This window comes from Cyprinus carpio, chromosome A6, assembly GCF_018340385.1.
Source record: "Cyprinus carpio isolate SPL01 chromosome A6, ASM1834038v1, whole genome shotgun sequence".
Taxonomy (NCBI): Eukaryota; Metazoa; Chordata; class Actinopteri; order Cypriniformes; family Cyprinidae; genus Cyprinus; species Cyprinus carpio.
The window spans coordinates 16,446,725-16,466,267 of record NC_056577.1 but is presented as its reverse complement, the minus strand read 5'-3'; the positions used below and the strand labels follow the sequence as shown (position 1 = coordinate 16,466,267).

Below are 19,543 nucleotides of genomic sequence, written 5' to 3'. Positions count from 1 at the left end.
ACATTTGAAGGTAAAATTTGTATTTTATTTATTTATTTATTTTTTAATCAGGAAATGAGAATATTTCCTCTATCTACCTCTACCTGTACAATACTCCAAATGAGATGGAAGAAAATATTTTGTTACAGTTTTGCTCTGTATAGTGGCATGTCATCTAACTTTGACTAAAGTGGACAGCCAATGCCTTTATATAGAACATAGCTTGGTTAATTAAGATCCTGAAACACAACACCAGGTCTAGATCTGAGGCAGGCAAGTACTTGCACCCTAAAATAGAAAGTACAAGTACACTATTTTGTCAACAAGATGGAGATGTTTAACTCGTGCCTGATCCCTTGTCACCACTAAGTCTAAAACATTCCATATACCAAATGTAGTATGGCTGACTCAGTACAAATAAGAGCTTCAACAGATGGTCCACGAAACTTACAGGGACCACATTTGCACTCCATGGGGTGCAACAATTATTATTATTAATAGGATAGTTCACACAAAATTGAAAATTTTGTCATTAATTACTTACCCTCATGTTGTTCCAAACCTGTTAGACCTTCGATCATCTTTGGAACACAAATTAAGATATTTTTGATGAAATCCGAAAGCTTTCTGAACCTGTATAGACAGCAACACAACTGACACGTTCAAGGCCCAGAAAGGTACTAAGGACATCGTTAAATTATTCCATGGTTCAACTTTAATTTTATGAAGCAACGAGAATACTTTTTGTGCACAAAGTAAACAAAAATAACAAATTTATTCAAAAATTTCTTCTCTTCAGTGTCAGTCTATGACGCGCGTTCAGGAGAGTACCACGAGAGTACCACGCATGAGTGGTGCTGCTGATGCTGATGGCATTCTGATATACGTGGAGCGTCCATCTCTTTTAGTTCATTGTCTGAATATTCTGGTTCGAGTAAGCCTGGGCAAAAAATTGCAAGTCATCCTCTCTGTCAAAATCTTCAGTAATGTTTCCGAATGTTTTATGTACAGCATGCATCTTCTTCTACTTGTAAACAAGGGGAAGAGCATCCAGGTTCTGTGTCAGAATGCCGGCTCCTGCATCAGCAGCAACACACGCATGCATCGTGGTACTCTCATGAACGTGTGGCGAAGACTGAGACACAAGAGAAGAAATTGTTGAATAAAGTCATTATTTGTATTTTCTTTGCACACAAAAAGAATTCTCATAGCTTTATAACATTACGGTTGAACCACTGAAGTTTTTCCACAGTGTTTTCTTTAGATCAGCCTATTATAGCTGAAGAGCTTGAGTGCCAAGAAATGTCCTCATAAAAGAATTTGCCTGCGGCACGAATTGGAATGTGAGATTCACCTTGTCACCCTTTGTTTCAATCAAACTCTGAGATTTTTCGGTGTGGTGTTCTGATATCTGTCCTTTGTCTCCCTCTGTGTGTGCAGGTGGCTGGTCACATAAAATAACCACACCAATGACACACAAAAAATCGTTCATGTGGCAGTTAAATACCCAACGCTTCTCAACACAAGCGAACCCACAGGACCTGGTTGTCCAGTGGGGTGGGGAAGGCAAAGTCTGTTTAATCTTATTTGCAACCATATGTTTCGCTTGTAAAAAAAAAAAAGGATTTCGTTTACATTTAAACAAGACAGAAAGCTTGCAAAGGCATGCATTTACGATGAAAACTGACATAAGGTGAGTTTTGCTCCATATTATTTTATGGTGTCCAGTAATAACTATGCTTTGTATTTGCATGTTGTTATGATTTTAACAACAGTAATTGTATATTTTAAATAGTACTTGCCTTTATGCATTTCAGGTGACAAACTAAACAAGTACAGAGTTTAACATTTAGCTGGTTTACCATAGAATTCATGAGTATAGAGTTCAGCCAACTTTATTTTAGAACTGCGTGCTGTAAAATAATCACTGATGCTAATTTTATGTTAATTTCTTCTGTTTTAGTACTGACTGCATTCATCGGCCTCAATCATTCAGCCCTGTTACACAAGCACTATACAAAATAATTGACAAAAATACATAGCCTATAATAATAAATCGATTAAAAAAAAATAAAAAAAATCAGCAGTAATTACAAACCAATATTTGTAGCAAACCCCTTCTGAGTGACAGCTTAATTTTGGCTGAATTTGCAACTGTGTTACTCATTTTATCATAGGTTTTTATTTGATTAATTTTTACATTTTATAAAGTGTCTACTTTATTTGTAATCTATATAATCCTATAGAAAATGCTAAAAATTATCTAAAATGGAACGTTTTCTGATGGTTCAGACCCAATTTTGTACCCTATTCAAACGTGTAATAATTCATGTATAACAAACGGGGTTTGGTTGCTTAGTAACCTCAAGACACCGGTCAGGTGTTTCGCGCGTAAATCCTCCCGTAAACTTTAGCTCCTCCCACATGCACTTCCTCTATTTGACAGTACATTTCTGTTTATTAGACACATTTCTCATTCATCATTTCGTACGCATGGATATCGTGGAAGCGTTGACGGTTTTAAAATGACAGCTTTGTTTTGAGGTATGTATCAGCGTGTAAATGTGTGTTTGTGCGGGTTTAAAGGTGGCGGATATGCAGTGCAGAGAACTGGTGCAGACTGGTTGACTCTGCTGCTGTGCGCGCAGCTCTGAATGTACCATAATAATGAGATGAGCGGGGACCCTTACATGTGCATAAAGCCCTCTCGGGTAAATGATTAGTAAGTTGTCCTTTTGTACCGACACTTTTACCTCTTTAACACAACAGTGTCATCAGACTTCCAACGGTTTCCTCCCTGAGCGGCGTTAATCTGCACAGAACCGCGAAGACATGACAAGTCAGCGTTCATAGGTAATATTCCAGTCCGTTCCTGTAAATCGCGTTCTGCTCGCTGTTTACGCGTTATTGGGAAGCAAACCATTGTCGTATATATGGCGTGACCCGGTATAGAAACACAATGGCGATCAAAATGACGTATCCCACGCGAGTGGACCGCATATTTGTCTACAACTGTGTCCCCATTACTGCAAGGACAAGTGGATAAAATGTGTTTCAGATTCTCAGGAATTAAAGTGCTGCGTGGTGACGTTTGATGACGTTTATATGAGACAGTAAGTATATACGTTATGTTATGCATTCATTTCTGAAATATTACAAAAGGTCGAGTATCTTTTCTGAGGTTGTGTTTATGAAGACTATCAGAGTAATTAAGTGCAGTCAAAGCAAGATGGTTTGGGCACTTTTTGAAGGAGACTGTACAAACTATATTGACTGTTCAAACAGTTGCACAGGCTAATATATAACAAGTGATATGAATTTCAGGTCTCTTATAAGAAGTTACTGATTGATCTAATTTTAGGTAATGCATATTACATAATTTGTTTTATAATATTGTACACTATTGCCCATCATCAAAATTAAATCCAGCAGGACTACAGTTGTTGTTGACACAGCCACCACAGTCAAGTTAATGTAAAGTGTTAATTTCAAAAAGTGTGAATTTGGGTTTAGATTTACCAGTTTATTTTGCTGTCTTTTTCGAGACACATTTGGTGATGTTGGATTATGTGCAGAAGATATTAAACGTTTTTGGTTGACCTTAATATTATTCTTGATTTCCTGATTTTGATTTCTTACACTTGACTTGGCAGATATTGTTCAGTTTCAGTTTCAGCCTTTATTCTGTTTTCCCCCAACACATATACATACATGTTCATACACATAATAACACTTTATTTTAAATCACTGACCTACAGCAACCTGTATATCGGATATACAGTATATGTATATGTAAATAACCTTTATATGGGACACAAATGGTTGCACCTACATGTGCAGTATAACATGAAAAGACATGATTGGTCAACAGCATTGTCATTTTAAAATTTCAGTTTGAGACAGCAAATGAGAATAACAGATGCAGCCGTGACCTAGTTATGGGGTAAAAGCCCAGACTGAGGTTAAATAAGGCTAGCTGTGATGGTAATTGTGTTTTTTGTGGGTTAAGGTTGTGTTACCTAGGTGATGTTAAAAACTAAGGCTCCTCATCACCATAGACTGGTAAAAAGTGAGTGAAAAGACCAGAATTAATTTTGCAGCTCTGATTTCAGCTATTCTCTCAAAGTTATATTAAATATATATATATATATATATATATAGAAATAAGAAATTAAGACAACCTATTTCCAAATAAGTAAATTAAATTGTTTTACCATCTTTTTGTTTAAGGAAACAGCAATTAAATTGATTTCAGACAAAAATATTTGTTTACCTCAAAAATAAAGTAAATAATTTTTGTGTAACTAGCAGCTTAAGATAAAATGGCAAATCCTTTCCAAACAGCTTTTCTAGACACTCCAACATACTGTTATTTGGACAAACAGGTTGTCTTATCCAGAATTCAGGACAGAGGTTGACATATCAGACTGCTTAACAATGCAACCAAAGCTGCAAGGTTTTTTTTTTTTTTTTTTTTTTTCAAGTGCAACAGAGCCTTTAGTCTTTCCTAAGTCAACTTAAGACTTTTAGTTTTTGTTTTATAGTATTTAACACCTTGCACCTCTTTCTACACCTGTCTAGAAATGATACAACTAGTGGAACAAAAAATCAAAGGCAAATTATATGTTAAAATGCATAACACATACAATGCTACATAAACATATAGCATATAAAAAGTATAAAGAAGTGAGCCATGTGGCAGACCTGTCGGTGGGGCTGTTGCTAAATTCAGAAAGTGTTCAAACAATTGTTACTCGCTTAATGAGTGATGTCAGCTCATCAGATGTAGCCTATATAAAGTGCACTGTTATGTGGAGCCTGTTAAATGATGAGAGTAGTTGAGGAAATGGATAAAGGCTTGTTGGATCTATACCAGTGATAAGGTAATTACCAGGAGTTGTTTGTACAAGCATTTCCTGTCTGTGAATGCTATAAATGCAAGGGTACATTAGTTTGAGAATCCGGATTATGTCATATCCTATCAATCCATATACTTTATTTATTGCTTGTAGTGAAATTTCTGTTGTAGACTCTTCAAAACATTTGCAAACTAGCCTGCTTAACACCTCCGCTCATAGGGTAAGTGTGTGTAGATCTTGGGAACTGATGTCTACGAAATTATTTTGGGTAGGCAGTGGGGAAAGCAATTCTCAGGCATTCTCTGATGTCTTGTTGAGTCCTACTTTACCAGTCTTTGAGAATTACATTTATTAGGTGACTTAATATTATTCACAGTCTTGCTGGTGGCTGTGTGCTCAATTTCCACTTTATGTAATAGGCTGGTATTAATTTTTACTTTAAAGGACTGACTTTTCTTGTTTCACAGTGAAGTACCATCAAAGAAGTGACGAGCTCTGCAGATGTTCATACTTGTAAAATGACAGATCTACCAAAATAGATCACCCTGTTGGAATATCTGGCCAGGATCTAGGTTTTTGATTTTAACAAACTATGTGCTTTCATGTAAAATTCATCTGTACATAATTATGTGCCTTTTGAGAAATCACGAGTGCTTTTCTAACCCCATGGCAACACACTAAGAAAGTACTAATTGTTGTTTATGGCATTCTAAATTGGCTAAATAAGCTATTGTGTAATTGCACTAAATTAGAGACTAATTAATGCAGAGGAAGGACTTCTGCATATACAGCTACTACTGTAACTAATGCTAATCTTGAACCGGATTACACCACTTTAAAGATGTTCATCTGTGACACAGACTATATTTTTTTTTACATTTATTGACCGAAATACAAAATTGTATATATTTTTAACTTCAACATTTTCCGTAAGCTTCCTTACAGTTGACATGTTAACATCAAAGGCGTAAGATTTGAACGAAAGATCTGTAGGACAGGCAAAGCACAAGAACAAAGTGCTTGTGACTTGGATGGAATGTGGTTGTCTTGTGAAGCAAGTCTAGACTTTGTTTTATTAGTAGATCCTAGAGGCAGTAAATTATGGGTGAAAGGCCTCATGGAAAAATTACAAGTATTAAGTAATAGTACATGTAATCTGATAACACATTGTTTTAAGGAGAATAACTTAATTATCCAAAAATGAATTCATGTTAAAATATTTATGATTTATGTAAATAACAGCTTTATTAGCCAAGTAAAATACAAGATAATTAATCATTATAAAATTGAGTCAGTTGTTTCTTGCTAGTGAGAAGGTCTTTCAGTTTGGCCTGTTGGATGTTTATGGATAGGTCTTAGCAATGTGAAAGTTGAGCTTCTCACATCAATAGAACCCCTGCAAAATGCCTGAATATTAGTGCAGGGACTTGCAATTTGATATGAAAGACAATATTGTCTTTGGCCAGGTTCGCCACTGCAGCACTTTTGTCTTCATGCAGTACAGTATGGGCCAACTAAGGCTGATAATCTAATAAGAAAGTCTGATGCAGTGCTTTAGTGCCTGAGCAGTGATCAAGCTCTGTGCTGTGAAAATTGATATAGGACAAAGACACTAGGATGTCTCCCCAAGCGATGGGACCATTTGTTATCTTTAGTGGTGTATTAGGCCACTCCTTGCATTTGTAGATTGATTTAATGGAATATGAGAATGAGATTTATGTTATGTCAAGCCTGTATTTCACATAGCAGTGAGTGTAACATTGAGGCACTTGATCTGTTTATTAGCTTAAAGAACAAGCAAAAATGAAACTTTTTACAATTGTTGTATATTCAAGTCATTATATAGCATTATGCATTTTATTATATTAAGGTATAGATATGATTTTAATAGATGTTAAATATCAGATGAATTTGACCTCTTTGACAAGACAAGGTTAAGTGATGTAAAATGTGGTGTGACTTTCCAAAAAAAAAAAAAAAAAAAAAAAAAAAAAAAATATATATATATATATATATATATATACACTTATAAAATTGATATTAAATTGAAAAAGATTAGTTTTCCAAAGCCATGTAAAATCAACATTAATACAGAGTACATATGTAAGTTGTTGCATGTATTTTAAATGTTTTTTTTTTCCTCGGACAATTTTATTTGTCATTGATAATACTAAATACATGTTTTTGTTTTTTATGTCTTCATGTAGGAATGTTTACCCTCACAGAAGTTGCCTCTCTAAATGACATCCAGCCAACTTATCGGATATTGAAACCATGGTGGGACGTCTTTATGGATTACCTGGGTGTGGTCATGCTTATGCTGGCCATATTTGCTGGGACCATGCAGTTAACCAAAGATCAGGTGGTTTGCCTTCCCGTTCTGGAATCGTTGGAGGACCAAACCCCTGTGGCCATGGAAAGGCCCCGAGAGAAAGCTCTTGGCTCAGGGACAGGAGGAGGCCATGTGACATTGGCAGCTGCACCTTTAGCAAGCAAAGAACAAACCGATAGTGTTGTCCAACACTTCCCACAGTCGTCTGCTGTCAGGCAACCTCTGCCTACGGGTTTACGAACAAATCTGGATTTTCAGCAGTATGTCTTTGTTAATCAGATGTGCTACCATGTTGCCCTTCCATGGTATTCAAAATACTTTCCATATCTAGCTCTCATTCACACTATTGTTCTCATGGTAAGCAGTAACTTTTGGTTCAAGTATCCAAAGACCAGTTCCAAAATTGAGCATTTTGTGTCTATTTTGGGAAAGTGTTTTGAGTCCCCTTGGACAACCAAGGCATTGTCTGAGACAGCCTGTGAAGACTCCGAAGAGAATAAGCAGAGATTGACTGGAGCCTCTACATTACCAAAGCATCTTTCAACCAGCAGTGAGGAGGGAAGTCCAAATCCGTCCACACCCATGCTTGCAAAATCTAGCATTAAGTTTTCTGCAGAGAAGCCAGTCATTGAAGTTCCAAGTATGACTATACTTGACAAGAAAGATGGAGAGCAAGCTAAAGCACTTTTTGAGAAAGTGAGGAAGTTCCGCACACATGTAGAAGACAGCGACATGATCTACAAATTCTATGTAGCTCAAACAATAATAAAAACGGTCAAATTCATTCTGATTCTGTGTTACACCATGACATTTGTCACCTCCATTAAATTTGACCATGATTGTGAGCCTGAAATTAAGCATTTAACTGGATACGCAAAATTTAAATGCACTCATAACATGGCTTTCATGTTGAAAAAACTCCTTGTCAGCTACATTGTCCTCATTTTTGTTTATGGCTTGGTTTGCATTTACACACTTTTTTGGCTATTTAGACGGCCTCTTAAAGAGTACTCATTTGAGAAAGTTCGAGAAGAAAGCAGTTTTAGTGATATCCCAGATGTGAAGAATGACTTTGCTTTCCTCCTACACATGGTGGACCAGTATGACCAATTGTACTCGAAACGTTTCGGTGTCTTTCTCTCAGAGGTAAGTGAGAACAAATTGCGGGAAATCAGCTTAAACCACGAGTGGACCTTTGAGAAACTACGTCAACACGTGACTCGCAATGCACAGGACAAGCTTGAGCTGCATCTTTTTATGCTGTCAGGTGTTCCTGATGCGGTCTTTGACCTCACTGATTTAGAGGTCCTAAAACTAGAACTCATCCCAGAGGCACGCATCACAGCGAAAATTTCTCAGATGATCAACCTCCACGAATTGCACTTTTATCACTGCCCCGCCAAAGTTGAACAGACTGCATTCAGTTTCCTCCGCGATCACCTCCGGTGCCTTCATGTCAAGTTTACGGATGTAGGAGAGATTCCCACTTGGGTTTACATGCTAAAGAACTTGAGAGAGCTCTACTTGGTGGGAAACTTGAACTCCGAGAATAACAAAATGATAGGATTAGAGTCCCTCAGGGACTTGAGGCATCTAAAGATCCTACATTTGAAGAGCAACCTTACCAAGATCCCGACTAACATTACGGACTTATCACCCCACCTGATCAAACTTGTGGTTCACAATGATGGTACTAAACTCTTGGTGTTAAATAGCTTGAAAAAGATGATGAACCTTACTGAACTGGAGCTGCACAATTGTGAACTGGAGCGGATACCGCATGCAATTTTTAGTTTGACCAACCTGCAGGAGTTGGACTTGAAATCGAACAATATCCATACCATTGAAGAGGTCATCAGCTTCCAGCACCTGAAGCGGCTTAACTGCCTCAAACTGTGGCACAATAAAATAATTTCCATTCCATTGTCCATAAATCATGTAAAAAACCTAGAGTTCCTCTATCTGTCACATAACAAACTAGAGACCTTGCCTACCACTCTGTTCAGTCTTCTTAAACTTAGATTCCTGGATGTTAGTCACAACTCCATCGTAGTGATTCCTCCAGAGGTGGGGTTTCTCCAGAATCTACAGCACTTTGCCATCACAGGAAATAAGGTGGAAGTGGTACCTAAGCAGGTGTTCAAATGCACAAAGCTGCGTACCCTATCCCTTGGGCACAACTGCATCTCGTCGCTGCCAGAAAAAATCGGGCAGTTGCTGCAGCTGACTCATCTTGAGCTGAAGGGGAACTGCCTGGATCGCCTGCCTGCACAGCTTGGCCAGTGCCGACTCTTGCGCCGAAATGGCCTCATTGTGGAGGACCACCTTTTTGATTCACTGCCCCTAGAGGTCAAAGAGAGCATAAGTCAGGAAACCAGTGCTAATTTTGCTAATGGAGTGTGATTGTTGATCTGGAAAAAAAAAACAGTTAGATGGTTTTCTGAGTGAACAGAATTAGAGAGCGCAAAAGGCAGTGTTTCAGTACTTCTTTTTTTTGTTGTCATTTTAATTTTTGTCCAGATGTTTTATCCGGGACTGTTGGCATGAATGGATGTTCCATGCGTAAGGAATGAGTCCAGTATCAAAGCTTATGTTAACATTCGTAACAGTTTTTAATTTTTTTTTTTTTTACATTTTTTTTATTTTTTATTTTTTTTGTTTTTTTGCACCAGTAACCTGTTTGTGGTTACTGGTACTTCTTAAGAAGTATTCATATGTTTGAGATTATTATGATCGTTATATTTTGTTCTTTTAAAAAATGTTTTGTTAGTTTTTATGATTTGCCCATGTTACAGTGGAAATATAATTCAGATAATTTATGTTAACATTTTCACAAGCTGTTATCCGCACAGTCTGCATCACATGCATTGTGTATCGTGGTGCCATTAATGATTGTATTTATTATTTGGGAGAACCCAGAACAACTGACATTTTATTATAAAGTTAATCACAACTATTGTACTTGATTATAAGGGGTAAAAAAAACAACAACAACAAAAAAAAACAAGTGAAAAGGTCTCCCTGGAATTCCTCAAAAAGGAATTCTCATTTGGGTTTAGTGAAAAGTGCACTAAAGCAATTTAACAACATGTGCACTGCAAAGTATTTAAGAAACGGATTGTTTGCATTGATATAAAGTTACCATATCCATACGAGATTCAATCAAACTGTATATTTTATACCTCAGTTAATATCTGTTTGATCTTTTTTTTAATGAGATTGTTCACCTATTCGATGTCTATTAACTAAAATACTTGGAACTGAATAACAGTGTTTGTTGATGCAGTGCATTGCACATGATACCTTTAGTCCGTGCAAGTTTTGGCAATAAAATAGTCTTTCCTTTTCTAACATCATCTTTTTATGTGGGTTACAGAAGTAATGCATAAGTTATGGTGACCTCATTTGACTTGTGCATGTTTTGTATATAACACCATATGATGGGACAGACCTGTAATGTGCATACACTGCATGGTCCTTCATGCTCAAAAACTCCAGTAGACATAGTTAAATTGCCCTGATATATATATATATTCTAACATCATTTGTCAGCCTGTAACTGTGTATGAATACCATCTGCTTTAATGTTAGCCATTACTGGCTAGTAAAAGTAATGAAAATGCTTGCATTGTGTGAATCACTTTTAAGTTACCTTGCTCTTGACATACTCTGCGCTGTGCATGCCCATGCAGTCAGCTTTTGAGGCAAATGCACAAAAAAGTGACTTGCCAGATGTTAGGTATCGATATTCATGCAAATGCTGGGATTACATGTTATATAACTATAACCTGAACCTTTGTTGTTTCAGTTTGCTTGACAAAGTAACAAATCTGTCATAGACAAATTAATGAAACGTGGTCAAGATTTAATAGTTGTTTTATAGTTGAACCGAAAATAAAGATTGTCATCATTTACTCATCCTAATGCCATCTAGACAACCTGTAATAAAGAATGAAAGTGGTTTGGATCATATTTACTTTTACATTTAATATAATATTTTATTTATTATTATTATTTCAGTTTATGTTGTGTGTTTGTGTGTAATCTATAGAAGAAAGTCATACAGGTTTGAGACAACATGAGGGTGAGTAAATGAAGACAGAATTTAACTTTTTTTTTGGTTAACAGGATTAATAGTAATTGAATCATTTTGGATAACATCCATTGTATTTTTTTTTTTTTTTTTTTTTTTTTTTTTAAACCATTGACATTTCGAAACGAAAAAGAGATCAAAAGGACACCAACCTCACATTGTTGTTTTTGACCTATTTCCATTTCACAGAAGAGTTGTCTAATCATTTTGTGGAATTAAACTTCCCACACTGTGTTATATTTGTCCTTCTGAAATGCTGCAGGGTCTGATCTGTAATTGGTATCTTTGTGACCCCTCAAGAATCTTTAGACTTGATGTCGTGCCAGATGAGGCTTGAAAATCATTTTTGATACATGTGTGTCTAACAATAATTATAACCACATGTGTATCTAAAGATGAGTTTCAATGTTTTGAGTGATTTTGACTTAGATTACTATATAGGTTCTGTAAAAAGTTCTGTTGGTTCTGTTTGATGTTTAAAATTAAGGTTTGTTTGTTCATTTATGTGGAGATTTATTAATTTATGTTCTATAATCTACTAATAGTTTTACTATAATGTACCTGATTTGAAATGATTCCAAAAAAATACTTTGTGTCCATTCAGGTACATAAAACGTACATGTTCATTCTGACAGAGTACTATATGTTTTATTTTTCAGCAAGCTACTTTAAGGTGTATTGCTCTTCAGTCTTGAATGTAGCCTGATACTGTAGCCTTTCCATTTTGGATGGAAAGGAGAATGAATTTAGTAGGCTTTGCTTCTAATCACGTTTTGTTTGAAAGGATGTTAAATTTGCAACTTGCAATTTTTAATATAATAAATACATTGAAAATAAATATCTTGGTGTCTGTGTTGTTTGAAATGTTAAAATGTAAACTACAGCAGTGGCTCTTAATCCTGGTCTATGTATGTCTCACTTATCTGACACACTCAGTTCAGTTCATGGAGTCTCTCCTAACGAGCTGATCGGCAGAAAATGTGCAGATCTGGGTCTCCAGGTCCCGGATGATGAATAAGGAACTAACAGCTAACTATATATTGAGAAGGTAAAGGAGATACAATAATTTATAAGAGTAATAATGTGCAATACGACTTTTAATATAGTTATATTAGTAGAGTATTTCAAAACAAGACCCTTTAATAAATCAAATCTCAATATCAAAACATAGCGAAACAATTTTTGCCACGAAATGTCCTAATTCTGGACTATTAAAAGGGTCATGAACTGGAAATTAAAATCCCCTTGTTCTTTTGACATATAAAAGGTCATACTATAAAAATGTGCTGTAAGTTTCAGAACACAAAACTTTCTTGTTAGTCTAGAAACAGCTTTGAAGTCAATCTTCCAAAACTACACCTCCTCAGAAGATCAACACCTGTTTCTACGTCACTGCCTGTTTAGCCCCGCCCACCGATTCGCACATGGAGTGTAATGAAGACGGCTCCGAAGACAAGACGCTGTACAGTGCCAAGCTGTGGAAAAAAACATCTGATCCCAACATTAGGAAAGAGTGGATGAACTTTATTTTTAATGAAACTGATTTATTATTTTTGATGTAAAAACATGATAACATTAAGTGGACCTCAGAGAACAATACAAAATAAAAAAGGCAGTTCATGACCTCTTTAAGTGGAATCCTTGCACAGTGGTTTAGGTTTGCGCCCCCTCTAGTGGTGAAGGAAAATAATACTTTGCACTTCTGAATGAATGAATGAATGAATGAATAACAACATGATATGGTCTCCTTTCCCACATACTGCCAAAGCGGAAGCATTTAGCGCTTTGCCTAAAAGTCGCAGACTTCATTCCAGTGGCTTCGGTGCTGAACAGGACAGACCAAACACAGCTGTTTGTGATTACTGGAAAAGTCGTGTATGTAATAATTTATTTTAGATTTATGACATTGTAAGGCTGTCCTGTTCAATCCGATTATAAAGACCTATTTTATAGTACAAATGCCTCCAGTGAGACCAGAAGTATCAGCGGATTTGAATGAGCCCGGGCTGGGGTCTGAGTGTAAGTTCGGTTTGTGAGCCACGAGCGTCCTCTGGAGGAAGACAAATTCAATTAGCATGAAGCATGTTGTTGCAAACATCCCTAAAGTTTCCTAACACCGTTGCTTAGTTTGTTTCCAGGGGGGAAATGATTTCAGTGACACCTGCTTTAATTTAACGCGGTAGGACTGATTGACTCGTTTATGTGGTAAGTGAGGCTGCCTTTATATTGCATTTCGAAATAACGTTACTTTTGTTTGAAAAAGAATCAGTGTAAAAAAAACAAATAAATAAATAAATAAATAGGTTCGGTTTAAATGAGGGCCAAATTCAGTATTTACAATGCCATGCAAAGGTTTTATACCTTTAGCTAGTTGTATTTTAATCACTAAATGCTATGTTTTTGGTTTGCATAATTATGCATAATACTTTACGAAAAAAAAAAAAGAAATAAAAAAAGCCATTGTTCAAAAAGGTTTAAATGACAGCATGCCTGGAGTTGGCAGGCAATGTAACATTTCCCACACCACAAAACACACATTTTGCTTAAATAAAAGTGAGAATTGATGGTGCAAAATGGATGTAAATACAGCAAGGTGGTCTGTTTCAATCTGACACTTAAATCTTGAACAGGGAAATAAACATAAGGGCAAAATTAACACTGGAGTGTTAATGGACTTACAAAGGCCCATTCACAATCTGAATCATAGAGTAGTTTATAAGTAATTTTTTTGTGCTGTCTACAAGTGTTTAATGACAAACCTGAACAACTTCACTGGTGTGAAACTAGCCCATGCCCCGAATGCTGCTGGCATTGCTGAAAAAGGTGACCGTTCAAACAATTATTGTGGATTAGAACTAAATTTTCACACATTATTTTGTATTTTCTTACATAAAAGCTATCATGTCAAACAGGTTTTCCCTTCTGAAAACATGGACCTTTTTGCACATACTGTGGTGATGCATTTCTGTAAATTTTGCAGTGTTTTTTTATTTTATTTATTAATTTATTTTTTGATCTTTGGTTTTATTTATGGCATGACATTGTTTGTAAAATGAATGGTTTCCTGCTTGATCATTATATATCGGCCATTTAAAGAAAAAGAAAAAGAAACATTGGTTGACCCCCAAATTCAAAATCCTTTATGAAGTACCATAGAAAAGCTTAACAAGGAAACTGCTTAATTATATAATAATATATAATAATAATTATACCTGCTAGTAATATTTTAGATTTAATCAGGGCTTTAATTGTGACAATATATAATCTGTTTTAAAGGACTAATGATAAGGATGAAATGTTCCCATCATCAGCTGAAAATTCAGGTAAAGAAATTACATTAACACTCCCTCTTATTTTGCTATAATGTTGTGTACAGCTGTCTTGTACTTGTTGTTTCTGAATGAGGTAAATTCCCATAGCACTCTCAAATGATCACTTTCACTTGTCAAATGTCCAGGGAAATGCTACAGTCAGCCATTATTTGGATCGTTTGCATCCTCTGAGTCCTTTGAGACTAATGGCTCTGACAGGTAAGAACTGTCAGAGGATCTTTCTTGTGCTTTTCTGAAGAGGCAACAGAAATAGCTCTCCTTTATAAAATGTATGAGACATTTTTATTTTAAAAGTAATCTGTTTGGTTATATTTTACAATAAGTTTTGGAAAAGGAAAAAATAAATGTTTAAAAATAGATAAATATAAAAAAATATATAAATTGCAAATGAAATTAAGATTTTTAAATATGTATTTCTTAATTATATAAATTGTATTATATATGTTACTTTTTAATAAAAAAAAAAAAGGAGTCTTATTGTAAAGTGCTACCATTTATTTTTCAACAGATATGGTGCCTATGAATCTTTTGGACTTGGGCCTTTGAACACTGAAGATGCAGATAGCATTTTTGATAATTCTAATGGAGGGTACAGTGACACTTGTTCATCCTGGGGTGCAGACGTCTTGTCAAATTGCATCAGGCCCTTCGTCATGTCTTCCCAAAGGTCCAGGTCTCCGTTTTCGGACAGTGGCAGAGAGAGTTCATACTCAACATCCAACCTCTCCGATTCCTCCAGCCTGTACTCTCCTTCACACTCTTGGTCAGCATCGATTGGCTCACGGGGCAGAGACATGCACCCACATGTGCACAGAAACTACCAGGGAATAGGTGCTGTTGTACCCGAGGCCAAAGGACAAGATGTAGGGGTATGTCTGGTGTCTAGATTATCTATTGAGCAAAAGCAATGACTTTTAGTGTTGATCTCTTCTCTTTCACAGTGCTCTAGTCAGAACCCGTCTATTTGCATAGAAAGATACTACTCAAAATCAGCTGCTTTGGTTATTCGAGGGACCAAGAGGAAGATGATGGAACCAGTACCTCCTTGCAAGATGGTTAAAAAAAAGAGGATAGTCAGAGCAACTCCCAGCGTAAGCACCATTGTGGGTATGTGATGTGCTGCTTTGATAGACCAAACAGTTTCCATTGTTGCCTTGCGTTGATGCTTACAATGCTTTTTTTGTTCTTTTTTTTAGGACCACACAGTTCAAAGGTAAGAATTCACAATCAAAGATGCCTCAAAATCAGTCCTGTGATACTAGAGTTTTTCTTTTCTGCAGGACAGTTGTATTTCTTCCCATACCAAGGAAATAAATAAAGAGCATGGTATGTAATGGCTTTTATATTTCTATTGTTTATTAAATGTGAAAAAATATATTAACCACACTGAAAAAAATATATATTTTTTTAACTGAATGAATGAAACACTTTTTTCAGTGCACCATACTTTAGTGCAAGCATGGTTTAAAGGGTTAGTTAATTCAAAAATGAAAATTTTGTCATTAATTACTCACCCTCATGTCATTCTAAACCTGTAAGACCTTTGTACGTCTTTGGAACACAAATTGAGATATTTTTGATGAAATCTGAGAGCTTTCTGAGCTTCCATAGACAGCAACTCAACTGATACATTCAAGACACAGGAAAGTAGTAAGGACATTGCTAAAATAGTCAATGTGACATCAGTGGTTAAACCTTCATTTTATGGAGCTACAAGAATACTTCTTGTGCAAAAAGATAACAAAAATAATGACTTTATTCAACACTTTCTTCTCTTCCGTGTCAATCTTCGACACGCATTCACGAGAGTACCACAACATAAGTGTGGTGCTGCTGATGCAGGAGCCGGCATTCTGATGAAGAACGTCCATCTTTCTTAGTTCATCCTCTGTATATTCTGGTTCAAATAAGTAAGGCTGGGCAAAAATTGTGAATCATCCTCCCTAAAAATCTTCAGACATGTTTACAAAGACTGTTTTATGTAGGCTACACCATGCATTTTCCTCTGTTTGTAAACTCTCCTGAACGCATGGTGAAGACTGACACGGAAGAGAAGAAAGTGTTGAATAAAGTCATTATTTTTGTAATCTTTGTGCACAAAAAGTATTCTTGTAGCTCCATAAAATGAAGGTTTAACCACTGATGTCACATGGACTATTTTAGCAATGTCCTTACTACTTTCCTGTGCCTTGAATGTGTCAGTTGTGTTGCTGTCTATGCAGGGTCAGAAAGCTCTCGGATTTCATCAAAAATATATTAATTTGTGTTCAGAAGTAGAACAAAGGTCTTTTGGAATGACATGAGGGTGAGTAATAGTGACAGAATTTTAATTTTTGATGAACTAACCCTTTAATATTTGAGTGCAGAGCTTGGAAAAAAAGTTCGAGCCAGAGAGAAGCGCAGAAGACGACGCAAGAAGAATCATGAAAAATATGGAGACAAGCACAGGTGAAATTCAGCATCGCGTTAGTTCAGTCAGGCCACATTAGTCACGCTTGCATCAGCTGACAGTCAGCTGTTCCTGACGTGTACCAATCCAGTCTTGACACCTATCACATGCGGTCTATTTAAATTCCCATTCTTCAGAGTCTCTTCCATCGTATCGCTGCTTGCAATTAATTCCCTCCTCCAATCCCAACTCCACCAACTGAACCTGTAATCCAATCTAACTTTGTTCTTTCTTTACAGTCTCTTCATTGGAAGCAGTCTCTATCACATTTCGTTTACAACTCATGTAATTGTGATTTGTAATTATGTATGCATATAATGGTACCCCAGGGGGATTGTCTTGCTGCTCTCCCCGCTCTGTCCAAGCATGGCTCCATGGACAGGTATGTGGAGTGTTGCCCAGAACATAACCATACCGCCAACACTAACTGAATGCAATATAATTGTCATAAATATACTTGACGGAAGTGGTCCTGATTGAACAATGAAATTTCAACTGACTCATCACTTGTGTTTTTAAACCATATTTAGATTGATTTGCTGGATATCAATTTATTATTTAAATCTATTATTATTATTTTTTTAATTTGAATTATTATTTGAGGAAGAAATTTCAGCTGTATTTATTTTAGAAGCAGTGAAATGTTAACTTGTGATACGTAGAAAGGCCATAGAATTTAAATTGCAACTACAAAATATTTAAAATTAGGGATTTGCATCAGTTATTCAAAAACATTCAGCAATAAATGTCAAGTTAAATGCAGATCTCTGTCACTTTAGTATTCATAGCGTGTTATTTATTTATTTTTTAGGTGGGCTTTTACATGTGCTTTTTGTAAATTCCACACATTTGAAGACAAAGACATTGAGAAACACTTTGGAAGCACATATCACAGAGAGACTCTTGACTATATACGACGACAAGCCAAATTTGATGACAAGGTCATCAGTTTTTTGCATGTAAGACTTTTGAAATCATTTTCTTATCTTGATATTTTAGTCTAGATTTGTATTATTTTTGTTCATGTACATTTACCCCATTCTAATATTGCACAGGATTGCATGGTTCACAAGTTTCATAAAACTGTCTCTACCCTACACAAACTAAAGTTTTCCTGTGGACGAAGCAAAGATGAATGGGCAAAAATAATGGAAGGTATGAGTCTGCTTAAGCCAACATCACATTATAAATATGCATTATATGATAAATAAATACATTGATGTATTGTAACGCGTTTCCCATCATTCTACATACTACAAAGACAAATATTGACATACTCTAAACTTCTTGTTCTTACAGGCGTGACAGAAGATGATTACATGAGAAGGATGGAGGTTGTCTACTGTGTTGCATGTGACATTCACATTCCTGTGGTTTTCAGCTCTGTACAGCAACATCTTCATTCACTCACCCACCTCAAGAGCAAAGTGGTAACATGACTCTGTCCTCTCTCCTCTAAATATCGTGAACTGTCATTTTCATCTTATATATAGGGGCTTTTTCTCATTTTGCTTGTATATCTTGTCTTTTTCCCTCCTCTCAAAGGCTTATAAGGAGCAGTTAAAAAGAGACAGCGTGGTCACAGCTAAAGCCATAATAAATAATGATAATGTGAAGGTGCGCTATGAGAAGTACATGAAGGTAATGACATTTGTGGTATATTACAACACATTTAAAAAAAAAAAAGTTTTTTTGAAAGAATATTTAAAGGTATTTCTCTTTCTGTTTTACAGGGAGAAGACCCATTTGCAATCGATGCCAGTGACACAAGTTCTGATTCTCAGGATCCTGAGAGATCTGATGAGGCGGAGGAAGACGAAGAAAACTGCCTCATAATAATGGACAAAAGGAGTATTGAATGAAGAAAAAGAGACAAGAGGAAAGGACTCTTTGTACTGTACTTTTCTGTAACTTCATATGTACAGGCATCTATACATCTCACATGACCTTGCAATGTCCTCTGATGAAGTGTAGGCATTTTCCTCCATTTTTTTATTGTTGTATTCACAGTGCATACTGAGATGAATTCTGTCTACCTGGGTCAGGTTGTACTGTGTTTGTAGTATCTGTGCGGGTTTGTAATAATATTTTGCCACTGTTCTGAATGCCTTTAAACTTTACAGCTTCATATTTAAATGGAGATGTTACATTTTGTTCCCTATAATATTTGGGATTGGAAATTTGCCCTTTCACTGTTTGTTCTGAGATGCGATGGTGTGTTGACCATTAAATTTTCACTTTAAACTAGACGTGTTTGTTCTGAAAATATGTTTAACAGCTTTAGCATTCATTTTACCCATTACAACTTTATGTAGGACCGTTCTGTAAGAATACTTGCAACAGCTGCACTGGAAGACCCTCTACTGGAGGAAACAAATAATGACAGCTCTGAGCAATTTATGTTTAACACGTGTATATATGTATGTATGTATGTGTATAATGTGTGTGTGTGTGTGTGTGTGTGTGTGTATATACACATCTCAATCACCAAAAAATCAG

At 36.0% G+C, this 19,543-nt stretch overlaps 2 protein-coding genes across 7 annotated transcripts; both read left to right on the top strand.

Moving 5' to 3' along the window:
• Nucleotides 1-1,192: 1,192 nt before the first annotated feature.
• Nucleotides 1,193-12,101, top strand: LOC109091767 (volume-regulated anion channel subunit LRRC8D-like). 3 transcript variants are annotated; one of them, XM_042758203.1, is made up of 2 exons: nt 1,193-2,523; nt 7,046-12,101. In XM_042758203.1, exon 2 carries the CDS (start codon nt 7,048-7,050, stop codon nt 9,571-9,573), a length of 2,526 nt encoding a protein of 841 aa, XP_042614137.1. In that variant the 5' UTR covers nt 1,193-2,523; nt 7,046-7,047; the 3' UTR covers nt 9,574-12,101. The 3 variants fall into 3 exon arrangements, with proteins under 3 accessions (XP_042614137.1, XP_042614140.1, XP_042614138.1); XM_042758206.1 differs by lacking the exon at nt 1,193-2,523 and adding an exon at nt 2,546-2,832; XM_042758204.1 differs by lacking the exon at nt 1,193-2,523 and adding an exon at nt 2,546-3,092.
• A 922-nt stretch (nt 12,102-13,023) lies between these two features.
• On the top strand, nt 13,024-19,292 carry LOC109091769 (DBIRD complex subunit ZNF326-like). 4 transcript variants are annotated; one of them, XM_042758209.1, is made up of 15 exons: nt 13,076-13,138; nt 13,217-13,282; nt 13,391-13,468; nt 14,540-14,586; nt 14,721-14,793; nt 15,104-15,464; nt 15,537-15,702; nt 15,792-15,808; nt 15,876-15,921; nt 16,962-17,043; nt 17,856-18,003; nt 18,100-18,199; nt 18,344-18,474; nt 18,590-18,685; nt 18,778-19,290. In XM_042758209.1, the coding sequence occupies exons 3-15, from the start codon at nt 13,464-13,466 to the stop codon at nt 18,904-18,906; spliced, it is 1,401 nt and encodes a 466-aa protein (XP_042614143.1). In that variant the 5' UTR covers nt 13,076-13,138; nt 13,217-13,282; nt 13,391-13,463; the 3' UTR covers nt 18,907-19,290. The 4 variants fall into 4 exon arrangements, with proteins under 4 accessions (XP_042614144.1, XP_042614142.1, XP_042614141.1 ...); XM_042758208.1 differs by having other exon boundaries at nt 13,025-13,282; XM_042758210.1 differs by having other exon boundaries at nt 13,024-13,468; nt 15,104-15,458; nt 18,778-19,292.
• Nucleotides 19,293-19,543: the final 251 nt, after the last annotated feature.

Coding starts and splice junctions, on each gene's coding strand:
- LOC109091767 (XM_042758203.1), top strand. CDS start 7,048: ATGTTTACCCTCACAGAAGTTGCCTCTCTAAATGACATCCAGCCAACT.
- LOC109091769 (XM_042758208.1), top strand. Junction 14,587..14,720: donor ATCATCAGCTGAAAATTCAG/GTAAAGAAATTA, acceptor TCAAATGTCCAG/GGAAATGCTACAGTCAGCCA. Junction 18,004..18,099: donor AGGTCATCAGTTTTTTGCAT/GTAAGACTTTTG, acceptor AATATTGCACAG/GATTGCATGGTTCACAAGTT.